Source organism: Pundamilia nyererei, unplaced genomic scaffold (genome assembly GCF_000239375.1).
Source record: "Pundamilia nyererei isolate P.nyererei 1_Seehausen unplaced genomic scaffold, PunNye1.0 scaffold00004, whole genome shotgun sequence".
NCBI lineage: Eukaryota > Metazoa > Chordata > Actinopteri > Cichliformes > Cichlidae > Pundamilia > Pundamilia nyererei.
The window spans coordinates 8,947,049-8,968,678 of record NW_005187405.1 but is presented as its reverse complement, the minus strand read 5'-3'; the positions used below and the strand labels follow the sequence as shown (position 1 = coordinate 8,968,678).

General features: G+C 38.9%; 1 protein-coding gene across 1 annotated transcript in view; it reads left to right on the top strand.

Annotated features, from left to right (window-relative positions):
• The first annotated feature begins 1,446 nt into the window (after window positions 1-1,446).
• The window catches only part of LOC102209400 (corticotropin-releasing factor receptor 2), a 37,263-nt gene continuing 17,079 nt past the window's right edge, over window positions 1,447-21,630 (top strand). The window contains exons 1-4 of the mRNA XM_005721515.1: window positions 1,447-1,641; window positions 1,773-1,892; window positions 19,129-19,214; window positions 20,133-20,239. Of these exons, the coding sequence (XP_005721572.1) occupies window positions 1,521-1,641; window positions 1,773-1,892; window positions 19,129-19,214; window positions 20,133-20,239 (434 nt within the window). The 5' untranslated portion in view covers window positions 1,447-1,520. The remainder of the gene's footprint in view (window positions 1,642-1,772; window positions 1,893-19,128; window positions 19,215-20,132; window positions 20,240-21,630) is intronic.

The following is a 21,630-nucleotide window of genomic DNA, read 5'->3' as shown; positions in this document are numbered from 1 at the left end:
GTTTGTACTTTCCTCAGTCTTCAAAGAGACTACCCTCTACTGCACCATGGCATTTGTTTAAATGCTTCCGGTTTTTGTGAATGGGAAAAATGTATCAGGTGCACATTTGGAGCTGACAAGATACGTTCACAAAAACCCTCTGCTGAGGTGGGTGGTTGGCTTCCAGGTGTCAGACTTTAATGCCAGAGATACAGCTTTTCTGCTACTAGAAGCACATTTGGTTCTTTCACAGTCCTCGGGTAACCTCGTAACGATTTACAGGAGGAGACAACCCAAATCCAGGACACCAGGGGCAAGAAAAAGTCCAAAAATCCAAAGATTAATGATCACAGCAAGGGTCAAACACAAGATAACCAGAAGAGACAAGGGGAAAGCAGAAAGGGCACGTATTCTGAAAATCTGTGGACACAACAATGAAAACAAACTTGAAGGGGTTCTGGCTGAAGCATAGGTCAGGGAGCTTGTATGTCCTTTTGCATGCAGATAAAGCCAAAAAAAAAAAAAAACAAAACCCAGAGAGAACCAAGAAATTACTAGAAGGCTTGAGTATAAGGAGTACAAGCATCTAGTTGGAGAGTCAGGTTTAAGTATACTGCCTTATAGTGACTCCATTACATAATAGGTTAAGGATGGTGTGCAAAAGTGACAGAAAACAAATCAGTTCAACTTAATTCAGTTGAATTCAATCTTCAATTAGTTGTATTTATATAGTGCCAAATCACAGCTTCTCCTCAAGGTGCTTTATATTACAAGGTGAAGACAATAATGGAAAAAGTAAAGCAAAAACACATAAGAATTACAGATTTCAAAGTAAAACAGGAAATGATAACAGCAATCCAAAGCAAAAATTAAACTTGGTTATGTCCAAACATTCCAGATTAAGCTCTGCATCATCTTAAAGAGTACCGACAGAGTTGTGTCCTTAGTGCTATTTAGAAACAAAAGCCAAAGGAGCCGACGTCATCACCGAGTCTAATTATTGTACGACATACAATCAGCTTTTCAGCTTCCTGCCCTGAAAACGTCCGTTTACTATTTGCATACAGAAAAAAGGGCTCTATGATACAAATATAAAACCAATAACTGAACCCAGTATTCTTCTTGCTGCTTTCTGTTCTGTTCTGTTTCTTTCCCTTCCATTCAAGTTTCACTCGCAACAACAGGTAACCTGGCTGTACATTTCATTCTAAATCGCTCCCACACACGCTACTTTGCATTTCAAACGCAGCGACTTTTTCCTCATAAATAAACATGACAGGTGGGTAGCAGGTGTGAAATGTCAGAGTAACAAGGCTCATGATCCGGTCAGTGCGGTGTGACGGCTGTCTTTCACGTGGAGGGATGAGCGGATCCGCGGATCTGATTGGCCAGGCGCGCGCTCTCCAGAAGGCGCGCCGGGCTCTCTACTTGTCATTACGGTTGCACCGATTCACATGCCCACGAACACGGCTGGGCACGGCAGTGTGCCTATCTCCTCTCGGACTTGCACATTATTCAGACCAAAAGTGGCGGCTCGCACTATGGATGCTACTGTTTATGAGATCATATTTGGAGAGCTCGGGGACCTAAATTGTAGTTTAATAGAGGCTTTCCAGGACACTTTTTTGGCAAATGCTTCATTGTCATTGCTGAGCACTGATGGTAAGGCGGAATTGCTTCATTCTCCTTCCTCAGTATTGAGATGTTTTGCTGTTACATCTTAAAAATAGAAAGCTAAGCGTCGACCTTTATCTTTTATTTTATTTTCATTTATTATGTTTCCCCCCTAAAAGGTTTATATTGCAATGCCACAACCGATGAGATTGGAACCTGCTGGCCACGGAGCAGCACTGGCAGGATTGTAGAAAGACCTTGCCCTGAGTACATTAATGGGGTGAAGTACAACACAACGAGTAAGTCTTTCCATCGTGGAAAAAAGTTCCTTAACGTGTGGGAAACTGTGGAGCATTTTGTGGAAAATTATTTAGACAGTTGTGGAAAAAGAAATAGCGCAAAGCAAAAGAGCGCAACATTAGCAAGTGCGTTAATTACAGCAAGACTTCATGAAAAAAATGATTTGTGCTGCAAACAACCGCCCGTTAATATAAGCAATAACAAACAAATCCAGCAGCTTAATGATCTCTCATTTAGCCCACCGTCTTATGAATTTTAATTTCTACCCTAATTAGATAATTTTTCCACAGGCTTATTATTAGTACCCCCCCTGTGTTCACAAGTAAAGCGGCATAGACAGCGAATCAGTGATCATTATTAAACCTCCTGTTACAGGAACAGCTGCTTAAGAATGTGCGTGTGTGCTTTTCACTTAAAGGGCAAATACACCTAAGATCGCTCAAATCTCTGCTTCTGTAAGCTACCTACATGTATGTGAGGGCATCTCTTGGTTTGATTTTACTGGAGGGGGAATTTTGTTTGTTCCAATAGACAGCTGGACAATTTAGCATTGCGCTGGTGTTCCAGTATCAGCAGAGAGAGAGAGTGTGTGTGCGAGAGAGCGAGCAAGGTGATCTGCTGTAAAATTGAGACTGACTGCCCATTAGAACTATTGTATAACTGTTATCATAGCAGCACCTTCTAGTGTCCAAAATAAGAGAGGATATGAAACAATGAAAGCCTCCATTGGGAGGAGGTTGTGGTGGATGGATGGGTCTACTAAACATTGGACCTTAATACTAGCCTGCTTTCTTTAAAAATCTCCTTATCTTAAACAGGTGTTCAGTATTCACATCCTCGACTTCTAACAGTTAGACTGGGGTTTGAGATTTGTCTGGTGTGACCAAACAATGGACTCTATGGACGCCTTCCACTTGGGCTGTATCATACAATATAAAACAGCATAATATACAAAACTTTTATGTGTAAAAAGTGTCATATTGTGATATCACTGCTATAGCAATGGTTATTGTGCAAATTCCTTATTGCGCAAAACAACAAGACACACCCAGACATTTAGTAAAAAGGGAGATATTTGAACATCTTCCAACAAAGCACAATACTTAGCAAAGTATTTTTCATCACTTGATGTGAAAACACACCATGAAATGCAAGGAGGCCCAAAAATGGTATAACTGAGCATCATTGTAGCACTCGCGGGCCTCACTCCCTATGACAGGAAGCACAAATGGTAGAAATTACCAGTGCTGCTTCATATTTTTTGGGCAAGTATATGTAATAATATGATGTCAATTGAAATGGTGGAAAAACAGGACATTAAGCAAATTGTTTGACCTAAGTAACAACATCCCAGGTAGAAAATGTTTTCAGCTTCAGTTTTATTGTGCTGGTTGCTGATTAGATACAAGTTACTTTAATAATTGCTTAAAAGTATCAAATAACTGTGTGTCCCCACAATCCAAATGCAAACCACCAAAATTTCCACTGAAACCACTAATCAGGCTCCTTTTACACTTACATTTGTCTTATGCTGCATCACTGAATATAATGCTGTGCCACTACTATTGCACTGTGATATTTCTGCTGCTGGGGGCACCTTGTTTCAGTAGAAGCACACTTTGAATGAGATCGTCTGTCATCGATGACAGCAGCTCATTGGAAATGAAGGACAGAAAATGTCCATTATTTTGTTTGCACAAATAAACAGTGCTGCAGGCAAGCTGCAATCTCAGATAAAACATTGTTGAGGATTATTTCTCTACATCATCAGAAATATAATTCTTGCAGATGTCTTTGAAATATCATGATACAATTTTTAGGCGCCCACCCCCGTCCCTACCTGTGTGTCACCCTGGATCACTCAGATATTAACACAGCTCCTGTAGGCTACTTATCTCCAAAATGCAACTCTAGTTCATAAGAGCTTGCGGAAATGACTTATCTGGTCAATTTCTTTGGGGGGAGGGTGGGGTGTGGGATTTCAGAATAATACTTTTCATTTTGCTTCTGATTTCAACAATACGCTAAGAGGATGGTTTTAATCTGCTGGCTTGACAGGCTGAGCAGTTTCCAAACTAATCTGTGTCAGCCAACAGTTTAGCTAAGAGCTGAGAACAGCATATCACAACTCCGCCACCCAGCACTGTCACCTTATGTAACTCGTGTGTTAGTCATAAGGCTGATGAACTTGTTGCCAAGAAAACAGCACCATTCATTTCACAAAATAACCGACCTGCCCCAAGTGTGAGTGTCCAGAGTGTCCAAATCTGGACTTTTCATTTAACACTACTGTTATCTCTGTAATAGACTCAGGTGTAGTGTCATTACCCACCAAACCTCTGATACACACCCACAATCAACTGCTGTCTGATCACCTTTGATTCAACTTTGCTCTGCTGCTGCTTAGTATTAGCTGAACACGCCTGTTGGTTTGATCCACCAGTGTGAAAAGCATACCGAAAAGCATTGAGACACCTTGTCCAGTGAAGGTTTAGATAGCACCCTGGTGAGTCAATATTACATTTTTATCAGGCTCAGGTTTAGATATTGAGGCTGTAATATACTGACTGAACTGTGTGAAGAGTTTCCCGTTAGATAATAGGAGAAGTACAAAGAACTGTACAGCTGCAGTTTCCTGCATCACCCAGGAGTGAATGAATACAGCAATCAAACAGTAAATAAAATATTGTTTGAATGTTTGTCTCAAACATATGTGCAGTTCAGAAATTAGATAGAGGAGGTGACAGATTTTTCGCCCTTGCGCGAAAAAGTTGATGAGTAAGTTAATTACAGGGATTGGTTCTTGTGACAGCAGAGATTACAGGTTTTATTCTTTCACTGTCACCAACATTTGTAATTACATGGATTGTTATATTTTTAACACAGATCTGACATGTGACATGTGCAGCTAATATGCTTTGAAATGCTTGGATTATCTTAGCTATGTAAACAAATCTTTTTTTCTTCTTCCTGTCAAATCAGGAAATAGACTTTCAGTTTTTTAGGATGTCAAACATGCAACAATAAATGCATTGTTTTAAGTCAGACTATTAAAGAAGCCAAAGCAGAATATTTAATAGATTGCGGTTCCACACAGCAGGGAGGCCATTACAAAACTCTTCACAACTGATAGCTTAACTGCAGGATTCTGCGTGTTTTCACAGCAAAGTGATGTGACACCAGAGACAATGTAGGTGATTATTCTCATCCTCCTAGGTCACATTAGCAGCCCTCATTTGCATTCAGGAAAAAAAATACAAATTTTAAACCACAAAATAGGTCAGACTAAGAATAGAAGTAGGCCCTAACATCCCATGAGCAGGTGTTAATTAAAACAATGCAAAAAAAAAAAAGAACTGTGAAAATGCAGGGCAGCAATTTGCAAACTGAAGCCAAACAAGATGTGTTTTAAGCCAATCACTTTGACCACATGCCTAACAGCAGCCATTTGCCCAGCATATATCCAAGAGCCAGGTATTTCATGCTTCTATACAAGCCTGCATATTAGAAATGAATGACCCAGGATATTTTAAGGAGAATCCCTTGCGGTTTGTACTCCCAGTTGTTGAACAGTACAAGATATAAATGCCACATCTTGCTTGAAACCGTGTAGGTTTTCTGTGGTGCTTTCAAATGAGAAGCTGAGCAAATGTAAAGTAAAAATGTTGCGATTCTTTTGCAAAAATTAGAAGTTTAAGAGGCTTAGCGGGGCAGTTCAGGTAAGTAGCTATAAATTCTTTTCCATTTCATCTGGCTTGTATAAATATTAATGTCTGCGCAGAGTGACTTAAGAGCATTTATGCATTTTTAAACTTTCTTCTGTTCATGTTTTTTTTCTTGCAGCGCATTTATTCGTTCCTCTGGTTTACATGAAATGAAAATCGCCACCGTTGGGCCACAGTTGTTAGATACGGTGTGCTTTCTAACGACTATAAGATGTGCTCTCTATCAAGCCTCAGGCAAAACAAGCAGTCCAAAGCAGTACTGAAGAGTGGCACTAGTGCTGAAGTATTAGTTTTGGAAGATAAATAAAAAATGTGTGACCTGTATGCTTTCTCTGTTCACCCAGAGCACAACTTTAATTATTCAGTGAATCGCTCATATTGTTCTTGTAAATTCACCTCCTCCCAGTGAGTGTGTGTTCATTCGCACATAGGCGACATCCTGTTAGCACATAATGTACCATCCTAGTCAACACAAATCAAAATCAGGGAAGCTGTTTCTACAATAGAGCTCTATTGATTCTCTTATCAGGATTAATAAAGTCTGAGACATATCAGTGCTGCTCTGTGTATCTGGTTCAGACTGACAGTGGAGAGAGTGAAGCTGATGTAGTGTTGCATGTTGGGGGATACAGCTTGTCTCTTTATTTTAAATCACAGCTAATTCTGTACCTCGCCTTCTGGAGGCAAACATGACACTAATATAAGGTGGTGGATAAATATAGACAGGCATTGTTAGTAATTGTGAAACTGGTATTAGCACAGTTTTTTTTGTAGATGTTCCCTATTAAAAATTGTTTAAGAGCCTATGGTGGCAGACGGACCCATGAGCACAAGTCTTAAAATGTAGAGCAGATTCTCAGGAGGACTGGTTGTGTGACTAGGAATGTGTAAAAGAAATCCTGCCTTATTTGTCAAAAGCTTACTCACTGCACAGCATGACCAAATGACTTGCTGAAGTTTAATGACAGTTCAAATGGCTATAATGGCTGTTTTGCATCTTCTTGTCTGTGAGCTGTCATGTCCCCACTCAGAGGAGAATTAATATGAAACTCATTTTCCTTCCTCCTAAAGCTCTGAGAAGAAATTGGAGAAAATTACATATAGACAGTCAACGCTCAGTGTTGCATTCACTTGTTTAGGTGTTCCCAAATCACAAAATGTCTTATTGTGACACTTATCTTACTGATGCAATCTACCTCATGTGCATTTTCTAATGCCGAGAAACATGCACATGCGTCTGCCACAACTTGTGCTATTTTTTCTTTGCTCAATCTGATGACGGCACCACAGGTCTCTGCAAAATACCTCTCCTACTGCGAATTCTAGCCCTTTGAAACCTTTGATCCCCTTCTCCACGGTGAGACTGAGTAAGAGGTTCAACCAGCAAATTCAGGACAGTATGTGTTGCAAACATTTCACTAGCCATTGCACACCAAGACCCAGAGGGGGTCCAATCAGCACCAGCCTTCGCTGGCTGCACTCACCACAGATGACACACTAAAGTACCGGAGACATTTTGAAGCTACCAAATAACACAAATATCTGCAAAGCATGTCATGATTATTTATTATGGTTTATTTTCTTTTCATTCCTACTTCTGTGTTCACTCGTAAACCCAAGTCCTCCTTCCAAACATTTTCATTTTATCATTTCAGACCAAATGACACATTTACATCCATATGTCCTGAAAACTGCATTCGTTTTAGTGTTGCACTTGTGTCTCGATAGATGCCTCAAATTAATTTTCCACCCTCATCCTCCCCACTCTATCTCAAAGTGGCGTTTTCACACATCCAAACTCAGACCATGGACCGCCTTTCTTGTTAAAAAAGTCTTAAAATCTCAGTACCTGTTAACAGAGGTAACAGTTTTCTCAGTTGTATACCACTGAGACTCCTGCAGTGCAGCTGCCACCCATGAAGAATTGTCAGTTAACCTTGCATCCTTCTTACTGTCTCCTCCTGGAGATGCATCTCCCTGTTGTTCATAACTGTCATCACACTCTGAATTGCGAGCCAGCTTTTGTTCGTTACTTACTATTTTGAGCCGTGCATGCGTACGTGCAAGAATAACTAGCTACTGGGGTATCAGGGATGTTCATTTTTGGATTCTTATTCTACCGTTGCTGTCCAAAGTGAGAAAATGACCATATGTCTGAAATCAAAGAGAAGAGTGCAGCACTGCTGAATACATCAAAGGAAAATCGGTCACATATCTCGTATCTGGGGCTGCATTTTACAAATTTCCTCGATGTTAAATCCCCCAGGACTGAGGCGGGGATAACACATATGTGCTTAATACCATATGTTTACACCTTTGATTCATATAGGACTAAGGTTCATAAATACCTTTATCTTTTATTTTAAAATTTAGCTAAAGCTTCATATTGAAGTGTGAAAATCTTTTGGCTTGACAGAATATTTTTTTCTCCCCACAAATCAAAACATGTGGTTAATTTTTTTTTTTTTTTTACAAGAAAACAAAAAACATAATAAAAATATTGAAACAGTAAAAAAGACATTATTCATGTGACATCATAGCTTTTTTCTATATTGACACCAATATATATAATCTTAATCTAAGCTTAATATTTCAAAATTGTAAACACTGTATTGTGGGACCAAGAGCAACAGTGTTTCCTCCAAAACATATTGGATTTTATACTAAATCAGCCTCAACATTAAAGCAAATACACCCACACGTGGTTGAAACAGCTGTTACCTGTCAGCGCTGCATGCTGGCAGCAGATCCTTCTGGTCCTATTTATGGCTGTGCAATTAATCAAATTTTTATTTGAATTACAATTTTACCTTCCACTGATTATTAATGTGAGGTAGCCTGTGTGTAATGATGTTGAATACCTCTGATTTCAGTATTGAACAAAGCAACTGTCGGGGTTTTTGCCATAACAGTCGTATAGTTTGCAGGCTTCATCATAACGGAAATTTCTGAGTAAATGCCTTGAGCTCTTTTGTTTTGTTTCTTGAGGCAGTCCTAATTAGTTTTTGCAAATTGTGGTATGCAGTGGGAAAGCGCCTTCCGTCACGGAGCGGTGTTGCAGCGTTTGGTGCGGGTGCTTGGTCCGCATCAGTGTTTCGCTTGCTGATGAATGTCAACAACCAGAACATTGCACTGTTACAAGATTATAAATAGGATTTAATTCAACTGTCAGTGATTTTACTGTTGTGACTGTTCTGTGCACAGTTTTGCGTGTGGAAAACAGAGACCGAAGAGTTAAAACTCAAAGACTACAGGACCAAGACTCAATTGTGGCAATGGTCAGGCTGAAAAGCCATTTTTGTTATTTCACTGAGCAGCTATAAACAAGTCTTTGGTAAGGTTGTTATAAAATGTGGCCATCCTTGCATACTTTTCATTTTTGTACTGTGGGGTAATGTTCTCACTATCCTCCTCATGCCGTCTCTGTTTCCCGGAGGGACATAGTCTTAGTACGTGGGTTTTTGCTAATTTTCTCTCACCAGCTGGCTTCAGTGCAGCTGCTGAGGGTTGAAAGTTTGACAGCAAACAGGCACAAAAATTTTGCATTTGCAGTTACAGCTAATATGTCAAGAGGGCATGGAGAGAAGAAGGAAAGCTTAAGAGCCACAGCTGTAAGTAAAAGATTACCCGGTATCTCTTCCTCGGGCTCTGCTGACTTGTCTGCTTCAGTGGTCATTACTCAAGGCTTTTTAAGCTATTCAGTCGTCCTTGCTAAACAAGAGGAGACACCCTGACAACCCTACCCAATCTCTCTTTCATAGCAAATGTTCATTGTGTGGTACTTATAAGGCATGCCCAGTGAAGCTACTACTCGTGATTTTATGAAAGCTGAAAGTTGATTGTGTTTACTTACTTACTTATCGTCAAATTCTAGCACTCTAGCAAAACCTCTCTGGTCTCCACTTCTCAGATGTGAGTATTTGCTGGTTTCCTCAGTCTTCTGATGTTGAACTGATTAGTTCTGCCCTTTTCCCAGCAATAAACAGCCACAAATAATAACGCTCACCAGCCTTTGAGATGTTCTCAAACAGAAGTGGTCAGATGCTTCCTTTATTTTTCTCTTCCCATAACCTTCCAAATCTGTATATTCAGTTATGAAGCTAAAAAAACAAACAAATGGAAATCTTCACTTGAAGGAATGGTAATGGTTGTAGGCGCTCTGTCTCCCTCCTGGTGCGTGTGTGAAAATTAAACAAAATCTGTCCTCTTCTCTCATGTTGAACTGAGAAAAGTCGGTTCTTTAAACTTTAAAGTACTGGACTGAAAAAATGATCCCAAGCACTGAGCACATTTGAAAAGAACATACGGTACGGGGAATAAACAAGTTAGACTTAATACTCACCACATTCAGTATGCACCGATGTGATCATTCTCATTAGCTCGTTTCTGAAATTCGTTGAAGCGTCTAAAGTGAAGTAGAGTGGCAGTCATAGATTCTCTCTTCCTCCCTTCATAAGGGATTCATTCTTCAGCTTGTCAGTACTGTGTACAATCTACTTGTTCGACATGATGAACCTTACACAAGTGCTCAGTAACCTTCAGCTGCCTGCTATTACCTACTCCGAGGTCTTTGTTTTGCTTCGCCTTAAAACTAAACGAGCTGTTCGTCATGCAGAAACTTTATAAGCTTGCTCAGCTACTGTTTTCCTCTTAGAAACCGTGTTATCTGACCAGGTCGCCAAGCCAGTGAAGCAGCTGATTTGTTACAGACAGCTAATAAATAGAAAGTATTAACCTCTGATGATGATGGGCGACACTGCAATAAAACAAGCACCAAAATAAGCACTACTTTTTCTCTCATTTGTCATACATGTCAGCGGCTCCAAGCAATCTGAACTCGGGGACAATTGAAATTATTGACAAGAACTAAAGATGCCAATAATGCCTTGACAGAACAATGCAGATTTTGATTAATAAAAGAAAACAGACTATTTCTTTCACTAGCAGGACTGAGCGTTCATAGGCTGCGTACGCCTGTTATTAGGCACAATAGGGCTTAATGGTAAAAGCTAATATTAACCTGCAAATGTTCATAAATGTAAACTCAGATAACTGTATCACCAGCATCATTATTCATTGTATCTGGGTGGGGCTGAAAAAACAGAGCAATACATGAAATATATTTTAAAGTTCTGTCTGGACTAAAGTAGGAGACTGAGCAACCTTTCCATACAAAACTTAACAAATGTTAGTTTTCTGTTTGCATATTTCTGTTTCTTCACGATGAAATATACAGTAAAGTGCAAAAGTCTTGAGCCCGCAGTACAGAAATGATGGCAAACACACTGCCAGTGCAGTAAAAGTATACCTGGATACAAAAACACAGACACACACAATGGAAATACTGTTACTCGTGGATTAGCCTACCGAGAGCCCAGATCTTAACATTGCTGAAACAGTGTGGGATCATCGTGACAGAGAACAGAACAAAAGGCAGCCAAGATCCAAAGAAGAGCTTTGAAGGAATAGTTTCTAAAGGACATTCAGACTACTTAAAGAAATTACAAGAAATCTGCCTAAGAGAGTTCAGGCTGTGCTGAAGAATACTTGAAAGTAATATTTTTTGGTATGTCCACCTGTTCATACCAAAATATTCCCTTTTGAGCCTTATACACCGTATTTCCATGACCACACACACGTTTCAATAAATCATTTCACCTCAATTCCTGCTTTTTCTGACAGAATATGAAGACATGAGTACTGTACATGCATATAGTTTTTGATTCTATTATAGGTAATGTACTAATGGAGTGAGTAATTATATATTAAAGTAATTATATACTTATTAGAACATTGCAAAAGTCATGATATACTGGAATGAGCATGTTTGAGACCAAGAGTTTCCTTTAAATTCCTTTAAATATCCTTTGAATTCATATAATTTCTGGATTGAAATGAGGCCATTTGTTATAAACATGTTCTGTACAGATTGTTAGCATTTAGTGATTATTTCGTGATGTATCCAACCCACTTCTATCTAAGACGCAAAGCAAATCTGTCTTTTTTGTTTTAATACAATGAGCAGTGAAGGGTTTTATAGACTGATTTCAGTGTCCCCCCCCCCCCCCCCCCCCAATAATTCTATAAACTGTATAAATTGTAAATGAGACTTTATGGCCTATATAGAATAATCAGATAACGTTGTTAGATTTTTATGACAAATCATTGCCCAAACGTTGGCTTTTTACTAAATGAAGTCGAACTTTAAGAAACTCAAATTTGATTTTTGCAAGTGAACTTTTAAAGAAAGACGTTCCTGCTCTGTGTATTCATCATGGATGTAGAGTAAAGACATCAAAGCCAAAGCTTTTAGAGTAGCCCCATATGTCTTTTGTTGATTAGCTCAGTGGGGCTTGTGTGGTTAGGTGGCCCATGAGGCTGCTCCACGTCCCGGTCTTTCTGAGAGTTTTCTCTCTGTAAACCTAGTGAAGCGTTTCTGCAGCCACATCTCCAGCTGTTGTCAGCTGTAGGAGGAAGAGCATGACACTAAGGCTTAAAGTCACTCTGAGAAAACACCAAGGCTACAGTGGGATTTTCGACTCAGACAGATTCCCTGCGCTAAATTTAAACATCCATGTGTTAATGGCTTTAGTACATATTTACACAAGTTGTTTTTCTTATCCATGGTGGCTGTGTTCTCAAGATCCATGTTGCATTTAAGCTATTAGATCTGTTGTACAGTAGAAATGGATGACTAATTTTGTCAGCAGAAATATGTCAGGAACATTTCTGCACAAGCCTGTGTGCAGCACAACTGTGCATGAGCTACTGCTTCCCTTCGGCTGTTCCCTTTATAGAAGTCATGAGTGTGCGTAGATTTCACACGAGTCTGATTATAAAACAGAGATATTCACCGCAGTCTGCTAAATGGGTGTTTGATTTATAAACTTTAAAAGTTTGCATTTATTTTTCATTTTAACAGTGGCAACATCTAATTTTTTTGTTCGGTAAAAGAAGGATCTTATGATTTAATACTTGAACGCAAACACTGTTTTTTTATCAAGCTGGTGACAGGCCTTGCACTAAGGTGTTGATTACTGGTAGACATAAATGCATGTGAAAACAACAAAAAAGCTCAGTGCTTAATGGCACCAAAAGGGCCTTGTCTGCGAAATGAGTTTAAATACTCTGTGATGTATCCTTGACTTTGATCTAACAAAGTCTGGGCTTTTAGTAATGTCGTAGAATGAATCACCCAGAGATTTATTTCAGGTAATCCAGCCTCAGAGTGTGCTGATAATGCCAGAGAGCCAGAGACTGTTTTGATTTGAAAAGGATCAGCACCTCTGACAAAATGTATAACAGAGTTAATGTGACAAGGACGAGACAGTAGGTTTTTGGAAAGTTGTTTAGCTGCCACGTTGTCTTTGATCAAACTGAGGTCAACGAAGGGCTTCGGAACAGCTGCATTTTAATGCTGACATGTCAGTGTTGACGGGTTGGGCTCACTGGAGACATTTTATGATCTGAACCACCGGTGATCTGGGTCAAATATAAAATTTTGGAAGCTGGAGGCAGTAAAATATTTTTTAAAATAAAAATAATTACTTTTTTTTAAGGCAGAGAATGCTTGCTTCCTGCTTTCATCAGCACAAGTCAATCACAAGTGTATTCTCTGTGTGTTTTGGGCTGACATACCATTTAGGCCAACTCCTTGTGGCAGACATGTGATCAAAAGGAAAAAAAATGCCCTTTGAAAAGGACTCATTTGCAAGAGAAAAAGGGCTAGGTCAGTCGCTGACACATAAAAAAAAAGCACATGTGATGCTATCCCAAAAAAGGAAACCGTCCTGACAATGTTAAACAAGCAACCTAAAAACTCACATTATAAAACAGCTGCAGACAAATAGTGTAAATACATATGAAAATAATACTATGAAGCCATTTTTGCAGTTATATAGCATCTGTTTAAAACCATGTCCTTGTAAAAGCTTACAATATTAGAGAAAGAACCCCACAGATCCAGCGATAACCTGTGTCCAAGCATTAAGATGATAAGAATTTCTGGAACCAAAAGGCAGGACGAACATACTCAGGTTGGCAGTGACTCAAAACAAGCTTTTAGTGCGAATGCTCAAGTAGCTGTATGTGGATGCGATGGCTCTTTGGAGAAAGAGCGTGCAGGCTCAGAGAGCAGAGAGGCAGACAGAGGATTGATGGCAGCGGCAGATAGTGTGTGGTGTGGCAGCCTGAGTGAGAGTGGGCAAGTGACTCTCCCGTCACTCCTCCGTTGCTGTAGATAAACTGACGAGCGGAAGCTTGGGTGGGCAGGCAGGGAATGCGTTTGTAAGTCTAACCATCACAGAGTTCAATTGGTTCCAACCAAAAGACATACTCAGAGTACAAGGCCTTAGCATAACTACCACAGCAGCAGTCAGAAAGCTGAAACGAGCAATGACTGCAGACAAGGGCATACTGCACAAAATTGAGCGCTTGAACCACAGGTGTGCACACTGATTGGAGTGGATCCAGGAGAGTGGGAGATGGAGGGCGCCGCATAAACCCTTACAAACACAGATGCAACACAGCAGAGATGGAAAATAAAACACGAGTCAAAAAGAAGAGGGGAGAAAAAAAAGGACACATGGGGGGAAAGCAATGGCTACAAAGACAGCATGACAAATTAAGATACTGCAATATATGACTTTCAGTAAGCAAGAGCAGTAGTTGTGTTAGATAGTAAGAGCTCACACATGCTGGAGGATTAACTTTTACAGACACATAAAATAATGATTTTTGTAATTATCAGTGCTGTTAATTGAGGTCAGCTGCGGCATAAACCGAACAAGGGTGGTGGTCTAATAAAATTGTTAAGCTCTGCGTGAATTTAACAAAAACCTCAACTAACTGAATAAAATCAGTCATGTGGTTCAGAAAGTAAGTTTCCCAATGCAACTCTAGTAAGAGTGAGTGAGTGAAACATAACTTTAACTAAGAGAAAAACACATTTTAGAGTAAAATGTGTTTATTTTACTGTAGTTTTACTGTGGCATCGTATCGCTGCTGAACCACAAAGCGTAGATGCAAAGAAGCCGTTTATTCAGCAGGATTTTGAAAATCCAAAGCAACAGAATGAGCGATGTCACCCTTTTGTTCCAGTCAGAGTTTCTTTTTCAAAACGATGAGACTTACAGTACTTAATGGATTTATTAGGCCACCTGTCATAAAAATAAGGAAGCACAAATATTTTAGAAATCTCTCAAATTATTTACTAGGCAATTAACAACTGAATTAATGTCTTTCTACCCAAACTTGAGCCGGCACACTGAATTCATCCGAGAAGTCAGAAATTAATTAATGATAATAGTGGAACACTAAGACCATTTTTTCTGTTTAGAAATCCAAGCAAATGACTGTAATTTGTCATCTTAATCAAAGAATAATAATAGGTTTTACTATTTTTCCCCGCTTTTAAAAAAATAGGGAATTTGAAAAATCATTGATAATAGCAATGATAATAATTTAGCACTAAAAACATAATTTTGATTAAAGAGCTTGCACATACTGCTGGATTAACTGTTACATTGATAAATACCAATACAGTTCATATAGGAATTAATTTATGGAATTTTCCCACCTAGTAATTCTAGTAAGAGTGAGTCACCACCAAGACCAGCCCGATTTTAAAAGATAAATGCAACAGAATGAGCCTTTTTATCTCACCCGAGTTCTTCTTTTTCAAAACTAAGTAAGACGTATATACACATATATGTCTTGCAGAGGCCCATAGTGGCCACAGTTTAGTATAAACATTAAACTGGGACCACCGTTTACTTAGAATCATTTATTGGACTAACTGGCTGGTAAATAATTCATTCATTTTCTTTAATTCTCTTGAGTTTATGTCCTTGCCTGTTCTCGGACGTAGATGTCTGTAATATGGCAGCTTTGCTCTAGTTCCTGCTGCTTGAATAAAATATCAAAGTGCAATGAGCTATGAGATTCCCATGTTATTGTATGGCCTAGTTTATTCCATCTACTCAGCTCATGAAATCAGATTTCATATGGCTCGAAGTAAAAGCTGCTGTAACTGGCTCAGGTGCATGGCTTTAATGTGATGCGTTCACTCAGTTTTTAGATATCGTAGCCTTTCAATTTCACTATATTTTGAAACCTATCCACATAAAAAACCTCAGATTTAGTGACTATTTCTCAAAACGGCAGAAAAAAGTGGGTAATTTTTGATAACCTATAAAGAGCGGCTTGGTCTTTTGAGGAGGCGTAAAAGTCGTATCAAGTTTTTCTTTTCTTTTTTAACCCCACCACCTGGGATAAGAGGAGGTCAGAGCAATGAAACACCACAAAAAGAAAGACAGCCTTGTGCAAACACTAAGTGAAATATTCCTGTTTATTGTCGCTTCACAGTTGGTATAGCACAGCTGACAGCACAACCCACAGATAAAAGAAACAGGTCAAGTTTAGCTGAAGTGAAAAGGCACTGATTTGTTCTTTGGATTAGGTGTTTTTTTTGCCAGATTTATCTTACAATTTCAATCAAGATCAAGCAATGTTTAGTCTTTTTAATCATCTATCTGAACATTTATGCAGGAATGACCAATCCAGACTAAATTTAAATGCTCTTTTCCTCATTTAGAGCTTCCAATTTTTCTAATCTTTGAACAGCCGTACAGTGTTTGTTTGCATGCCTCCAAGAAAGAGGACTGGCAGAGTGGCTAGCTGAAGAAGTGGGCATTGTTGGCAAAGACTATATCAGTTGGAAGTTGCACGTTTCTTCCATGTTCTTGTGCGTCTTTACCCCAGTGGAGCATGGTCAGTGTTAAGTCGCTTACAGCATTGTTAGCTCCTCACATGGAAGCTTTTAATCCTCCTCCCAAACTCACAGAATGAGTCATTTAGAGATTTTTTTTTAACTGCGTGAATGTAATACCCTGTAAGGATAATGCGAAGAAAAAAGCCTCATCATGCCCACTGCACAGATGGTTTGTCAGAAATGTGCTCTCCCTGCACCAGTGCTTTGAATTAGTCCTGCCTCAGTGGTGTAGCTCACAGGGAGAAATCCACAACCTGCTACCCTTCCTCTGTTTCTTCACCTTCGCTGATTGATTCGCAAACACAGTAGGATACTTGGAAAGTAACTGGAAAGTACTTTGTGCTGCAGTAATAATAATAGCTTAGCTTACTTGAAGGCGTCACGTCCTATTAAAATGGATATTAAGTTAATGAGATTTTAAAATATGTGTTTTTTTTCACACAGATTAAAAATAATGAATCAAAAGTGCCTTGAGGAATTTTGTCTGTTAATACCTTTAAGTAATACAGTCATCCTGTTAATGTCATCATACTGACTTTTAGCTTTATTCGCCTAAACTGAGACACCTGTGATTACTCTTCTTTTGTAATAAATGTGAAAAAATGTTTTTAATACCTTATTTATTTGCTGCTCAGTAGCAGCCACAGATTGAAATAAAAATAATTTGCTGTTCTAGTTTTGTTAATTCAACAAGCTTAAATTTGCTTCCCTGAGAACCATTGCAGTAGCTCAGTAAGACAATTTGCAAACTGCAAGTAATGAGTGAAGTGGTTATGGTGACACTACACTACACATCAAAGTCTCGGCATGTTTTTAAAATATCTTGGTGTTGTGCTTCACAGACATGTGGTGATGCAGTATTTAATCAGTATTTAATTCAAAACAGTGTCTTTTCTACTCTGAGCACTACAAGCCACATTCACGTTGCACTCTTTTCTATGCCTTTAAAGTGGCTTTCACACCCACAGCTGGATGCCGAGGTGGAAAACTGAACCACTGACCTTATGATTGCTAGATGGACCCGAGTGCAAGACGAGCACGACCACACCTGACATTTCTAATTCTGCAGTTCAGTTTAAACTGCTATAATCTTCCTTTTCTCTCTACTATTATAAAAAATACAATTCACTTGTATTTTAATTTTTATTCCTATTTATTCTATTTATCCCCTTCGTATATTTTATTTTATTTATATATGTCTCTGTATTTATATATATGTGTGCGTGTGTATATAATATTCTGTAACTCTGTAACTTCTGTCGGTGCTGTGCTTTTGGAAACTGAATTTCCCACAGGAACCCACCCGAGGGATTAATAAAGTTTTATCTTATCTTATCTTATCTTACTAAAATGATCCTTTTCAGCTATTTTATGCATGTTGCCTCCAAATGAATGCAATGTGTTGAAGTAATGCTCCTGTTGGAGATCCTTGCTGTCTTCACTGCTTGTAAAAACAACAAATTAAAAAAAAAAATCCAGGTTCTCTCATTTGTTTGAATCAAACTTTAAACCCTGCAGACATGGAACCTTAAATGCACCGGGACTTTTCTGAATGCCACATGGCACTTGATCAATAAACACACTGAGGCAGTTTCACACGATGAATATGGTTTTAGAATACATAAAAAAAACAAACTAATTCACGGTGTCGTATACCACAGAGTCAGTTATTTTATTGGTTTCACTGAATTGCCACTATGCCTGCACAAGTCGATCCCTCTCACATGGCTGAGAACTAGGATTTTCCCTCATGAAGAGCACAAAACATTCTGCAGTCACGGCGTGTCGCCATCAGTCAAGTGAAGAGCTTAAACCAAGCTCATTTTAAATCTTATTTCTCCTTGTCTTGTGTAGCTGCCACAAGCAGTTTTGTGGTCTCTGCTGTCAAAACTGTCACATTATATAACATTAAATTGAATGCAAAGGATATTACTCTGTTCCTGCCACTGCTTCAAAAATTGAGGTGGACGTTGTCCTCGCTTTTTATCTTGTTGTTGACAAGAATGTTTGAATTAAGATGGGTTAATGTGAATGTTGCAGTTTACAGTTGGGTATGATATCAGTTTTCTAAACGTTCAGAGGAATGCATTTATTCATTCAACAATGCTTATTTTCAGCACAATATCAAAACCTTGCAGGATAATAAGTTACATTAATGATTGCATGGATTTGGAAAACTGCACAAATTAGTTAAATAAAGGAATAAAATTGATTAAATGAATACTTTAATTGGCCATCATAATAATACAAAGGCAGAAACATGCTGCTGTGTTCCCCCCTGCCCTCTATACATTTCCTAGTGTTAAAGAGATAACAAGAACCCACTGAATGCACAAGGAAGAACTTCAAAATGGAAAATGCAGTTCAAAGTTGATTATGGGGAGCGGGTTTTAAGAGATATGCAAATAAACTGACAGAGTAAGAGGCTTTGCATTTCCCCCCATGAATAAAAATTTGTATTGCTAAATTGGTATTCTGGGTGAGAGTCAGACGGATAGTAGTGCTCAACTTTGAACTGAGCTCTGAAGAAATTACAAGGATGGTTTAGCTTACCTACTTGGAAAACACTTTACAGTAACAGCAAATCACTGGTTTATGCCTGCTCTTGACTTAGCTGATTGCAGTGCTTTGGAATAATGAATATGCAAGATCTGTATTTATCTTTATAGCTCAACGTGCATTTTAAAACAATATGTTTGCGAGATTGCCAAAGCGTTACCGTTTTCTCTTTTCTTGCAGGGAGCGCTTACAGGGAATGTATGGATAACGGAACATGGGCGCTGAAGAGTAATTACTCCAACTGTGAACCCATTTTGGAGGAGAAGGTAGGTGACTGCAGGCGGGAGCGAATCCTGCAGTTCTTCAGAAAAACACTCATCATCGTCAGAAAAATTGCAATCGGATGCAACAATGAAAAAGAACCAAACAGAACTGTATGTCCCTTTATGATGCGGTGCGGTTAACCCCCCCCCCCACTTTAAAACATGTTCTTTTTGAGCAGTATTGTCTGTGTCTTTGTAAACAAAGCTGGAGGACAAACTGCAGGAGCGATGCACTGTATGTAGCAAGTTTTGGCCTGATTACCTCGTACTGTGGCTCCGATTCTGTGTCTTGCTCTATATTCTTAGATAATTTTAAGCCAAGACTGAAGTATGTCAATGACATTTGCTTTTTATAATCATAGTTAAATCTCAGTACAATGAAGCCTGGATAGAGAAGCAGCTGAAACCATGTAGACACAGCCCTCTCATACAAATTATGTTCTTGTTATCATTCAAATTCAAAAATCTCGGACTAAAATTATTTAACTGCAGCCTAAGGGAAACGTATTTGCTCCATCAATGTTGGGATCATTAGGTCTCTCAATAATGTCTGCAAATGGAACAGTTTAAAAGACAGAAAAACCTACTTTCATTCAAGCATAGAATACTTTGCTAACTGCTTCATTAAAGATGAATGATTATTTGCATCAGTAATGTAAAAGCTTGGCTTTGAATGCACTCTGCATGCCACTGCCTCTTGGTTCCTCTATTATTGTCACGACCTAAGCATGTAATTACTTGTGACGACCTATTAGTGCACTGAACATGTATTAACATCTAAAATTTGCAGGGAAAAGGCACTCTTGTTGTTAAACTGCATGCACTAGATAGGTTCTTCCACTGTGTTTATACATTGCTTTGTCTTTGTTTCTATTATGCAGCTGTAACAATAAAGAAGTAATTCATGGGCTGTCTTTTCAGAGAAAATATCCGATGCATTATAAAATAGCGCTGATCATCAACTACTTAGGCCATTGCATCTCTGTGGGAGCTCTTGTCGTGGCCTTCATTCTCTTCTTGTGCTTAAGGCAAGTACAAAAATAGTGCATATTTCAAACGTGTCCTGTATGCACCTCATGGAAGACAATCAGTGAAATCCACATCATACTCACACTGCTTATCATTAACTTGCTTATGTCAGATGAATAGAACTCTGCAGCTCAGCCGCGATGGAGCACTCAGGCACGGAAGGGCCTAATGTGCGTTTCCCAACACTTGTGTTTGAAGTTGTATCTCTTTTCATATCCTGGCTTCAAAACACACACACACACACACACACACACACACACTCCCACTCGATATATCAGTTATGACAAAAGAGGGCAAACACCAGCATCCTGAGATACTTTGTGTACTGAGGTTAGATCAATATGGGCAAATACCGATTATTTCATGGAGACTAAAATAGTTATTGTCTTCTGAGGTTAAATCTCCCTAGACTTCACAGAAAAATGAGCAACTACTTCTCCACATATATATTTATTCTTGGCCATTTCGGGAAATGCATTTGAAGAATCACCTGCAACTATAAGTCAGTGCTAAATCTTGTACAAAGATTAACTTTCAGCAGTGTTTTAAAGCTGAAGATGTCTACATTAAAAAAAAAAGTAAAACCCTAATTTGCATGAAAGTGCCTGTTCCCTGAGTCATAACTGTGTCAAATCTGAGCACACAAACATTATACATGCATTTTTAGAGTGAGCACACTTTTAGTTTATGATGAAGTTTTATGTAGTTCGAAACTAATCTCGTAATAATTGCCTGCAAACAGGAACTGGCAACTGGAAAAAATTGATTGGCCTAAAAAAGGCTCAGTTTTCACACACTGACTGCAATTACAGAACTGCCAGAAAATTGATCAAAGGTGTAAAAGCCAATAACCAGGCAAACCATTACAGCGGCTTCATCCCAAGTCTAAACTTATTCTGTCAATATTCCAGCCTATAATGTCATCTCACTGTGAATAAACTGTCCTTTATTTTTAAACTTTTGACACTTAGACAATGATGCAGGAGAGCACAAAAGAAGCAGAAAAAAAGTGCCTTGTGAAATTTTAAGACATTCTCTAAACACATATCAGGAGGCTGTCAAGGCCTTGAGAAACAAATGCTTTATTTATTTCTCCTTACGCCAACAGATGAAGGATCCTGTTCAGCACTATCAGTTTTGTCCTTAACCACACTGCCTCTATCTTTCCAAGTCGTTCTCCTGCATTGTGCGACAGCTTTCTAAATTTTTTCTTCATACGATCTCACTTCTTAGAATTAATGCTGCATTGTACAACTGGTTCAAAATGCTGACTTCTGACAGGTACACCGAAGCACAGTCAGAAGCACAGTCGTATTTAGCCCTGTCTTAAATCGCAACACTGGCTTCCTGAGACATACAGGTTGAATTTCAAAATATTGTGGCTCACATA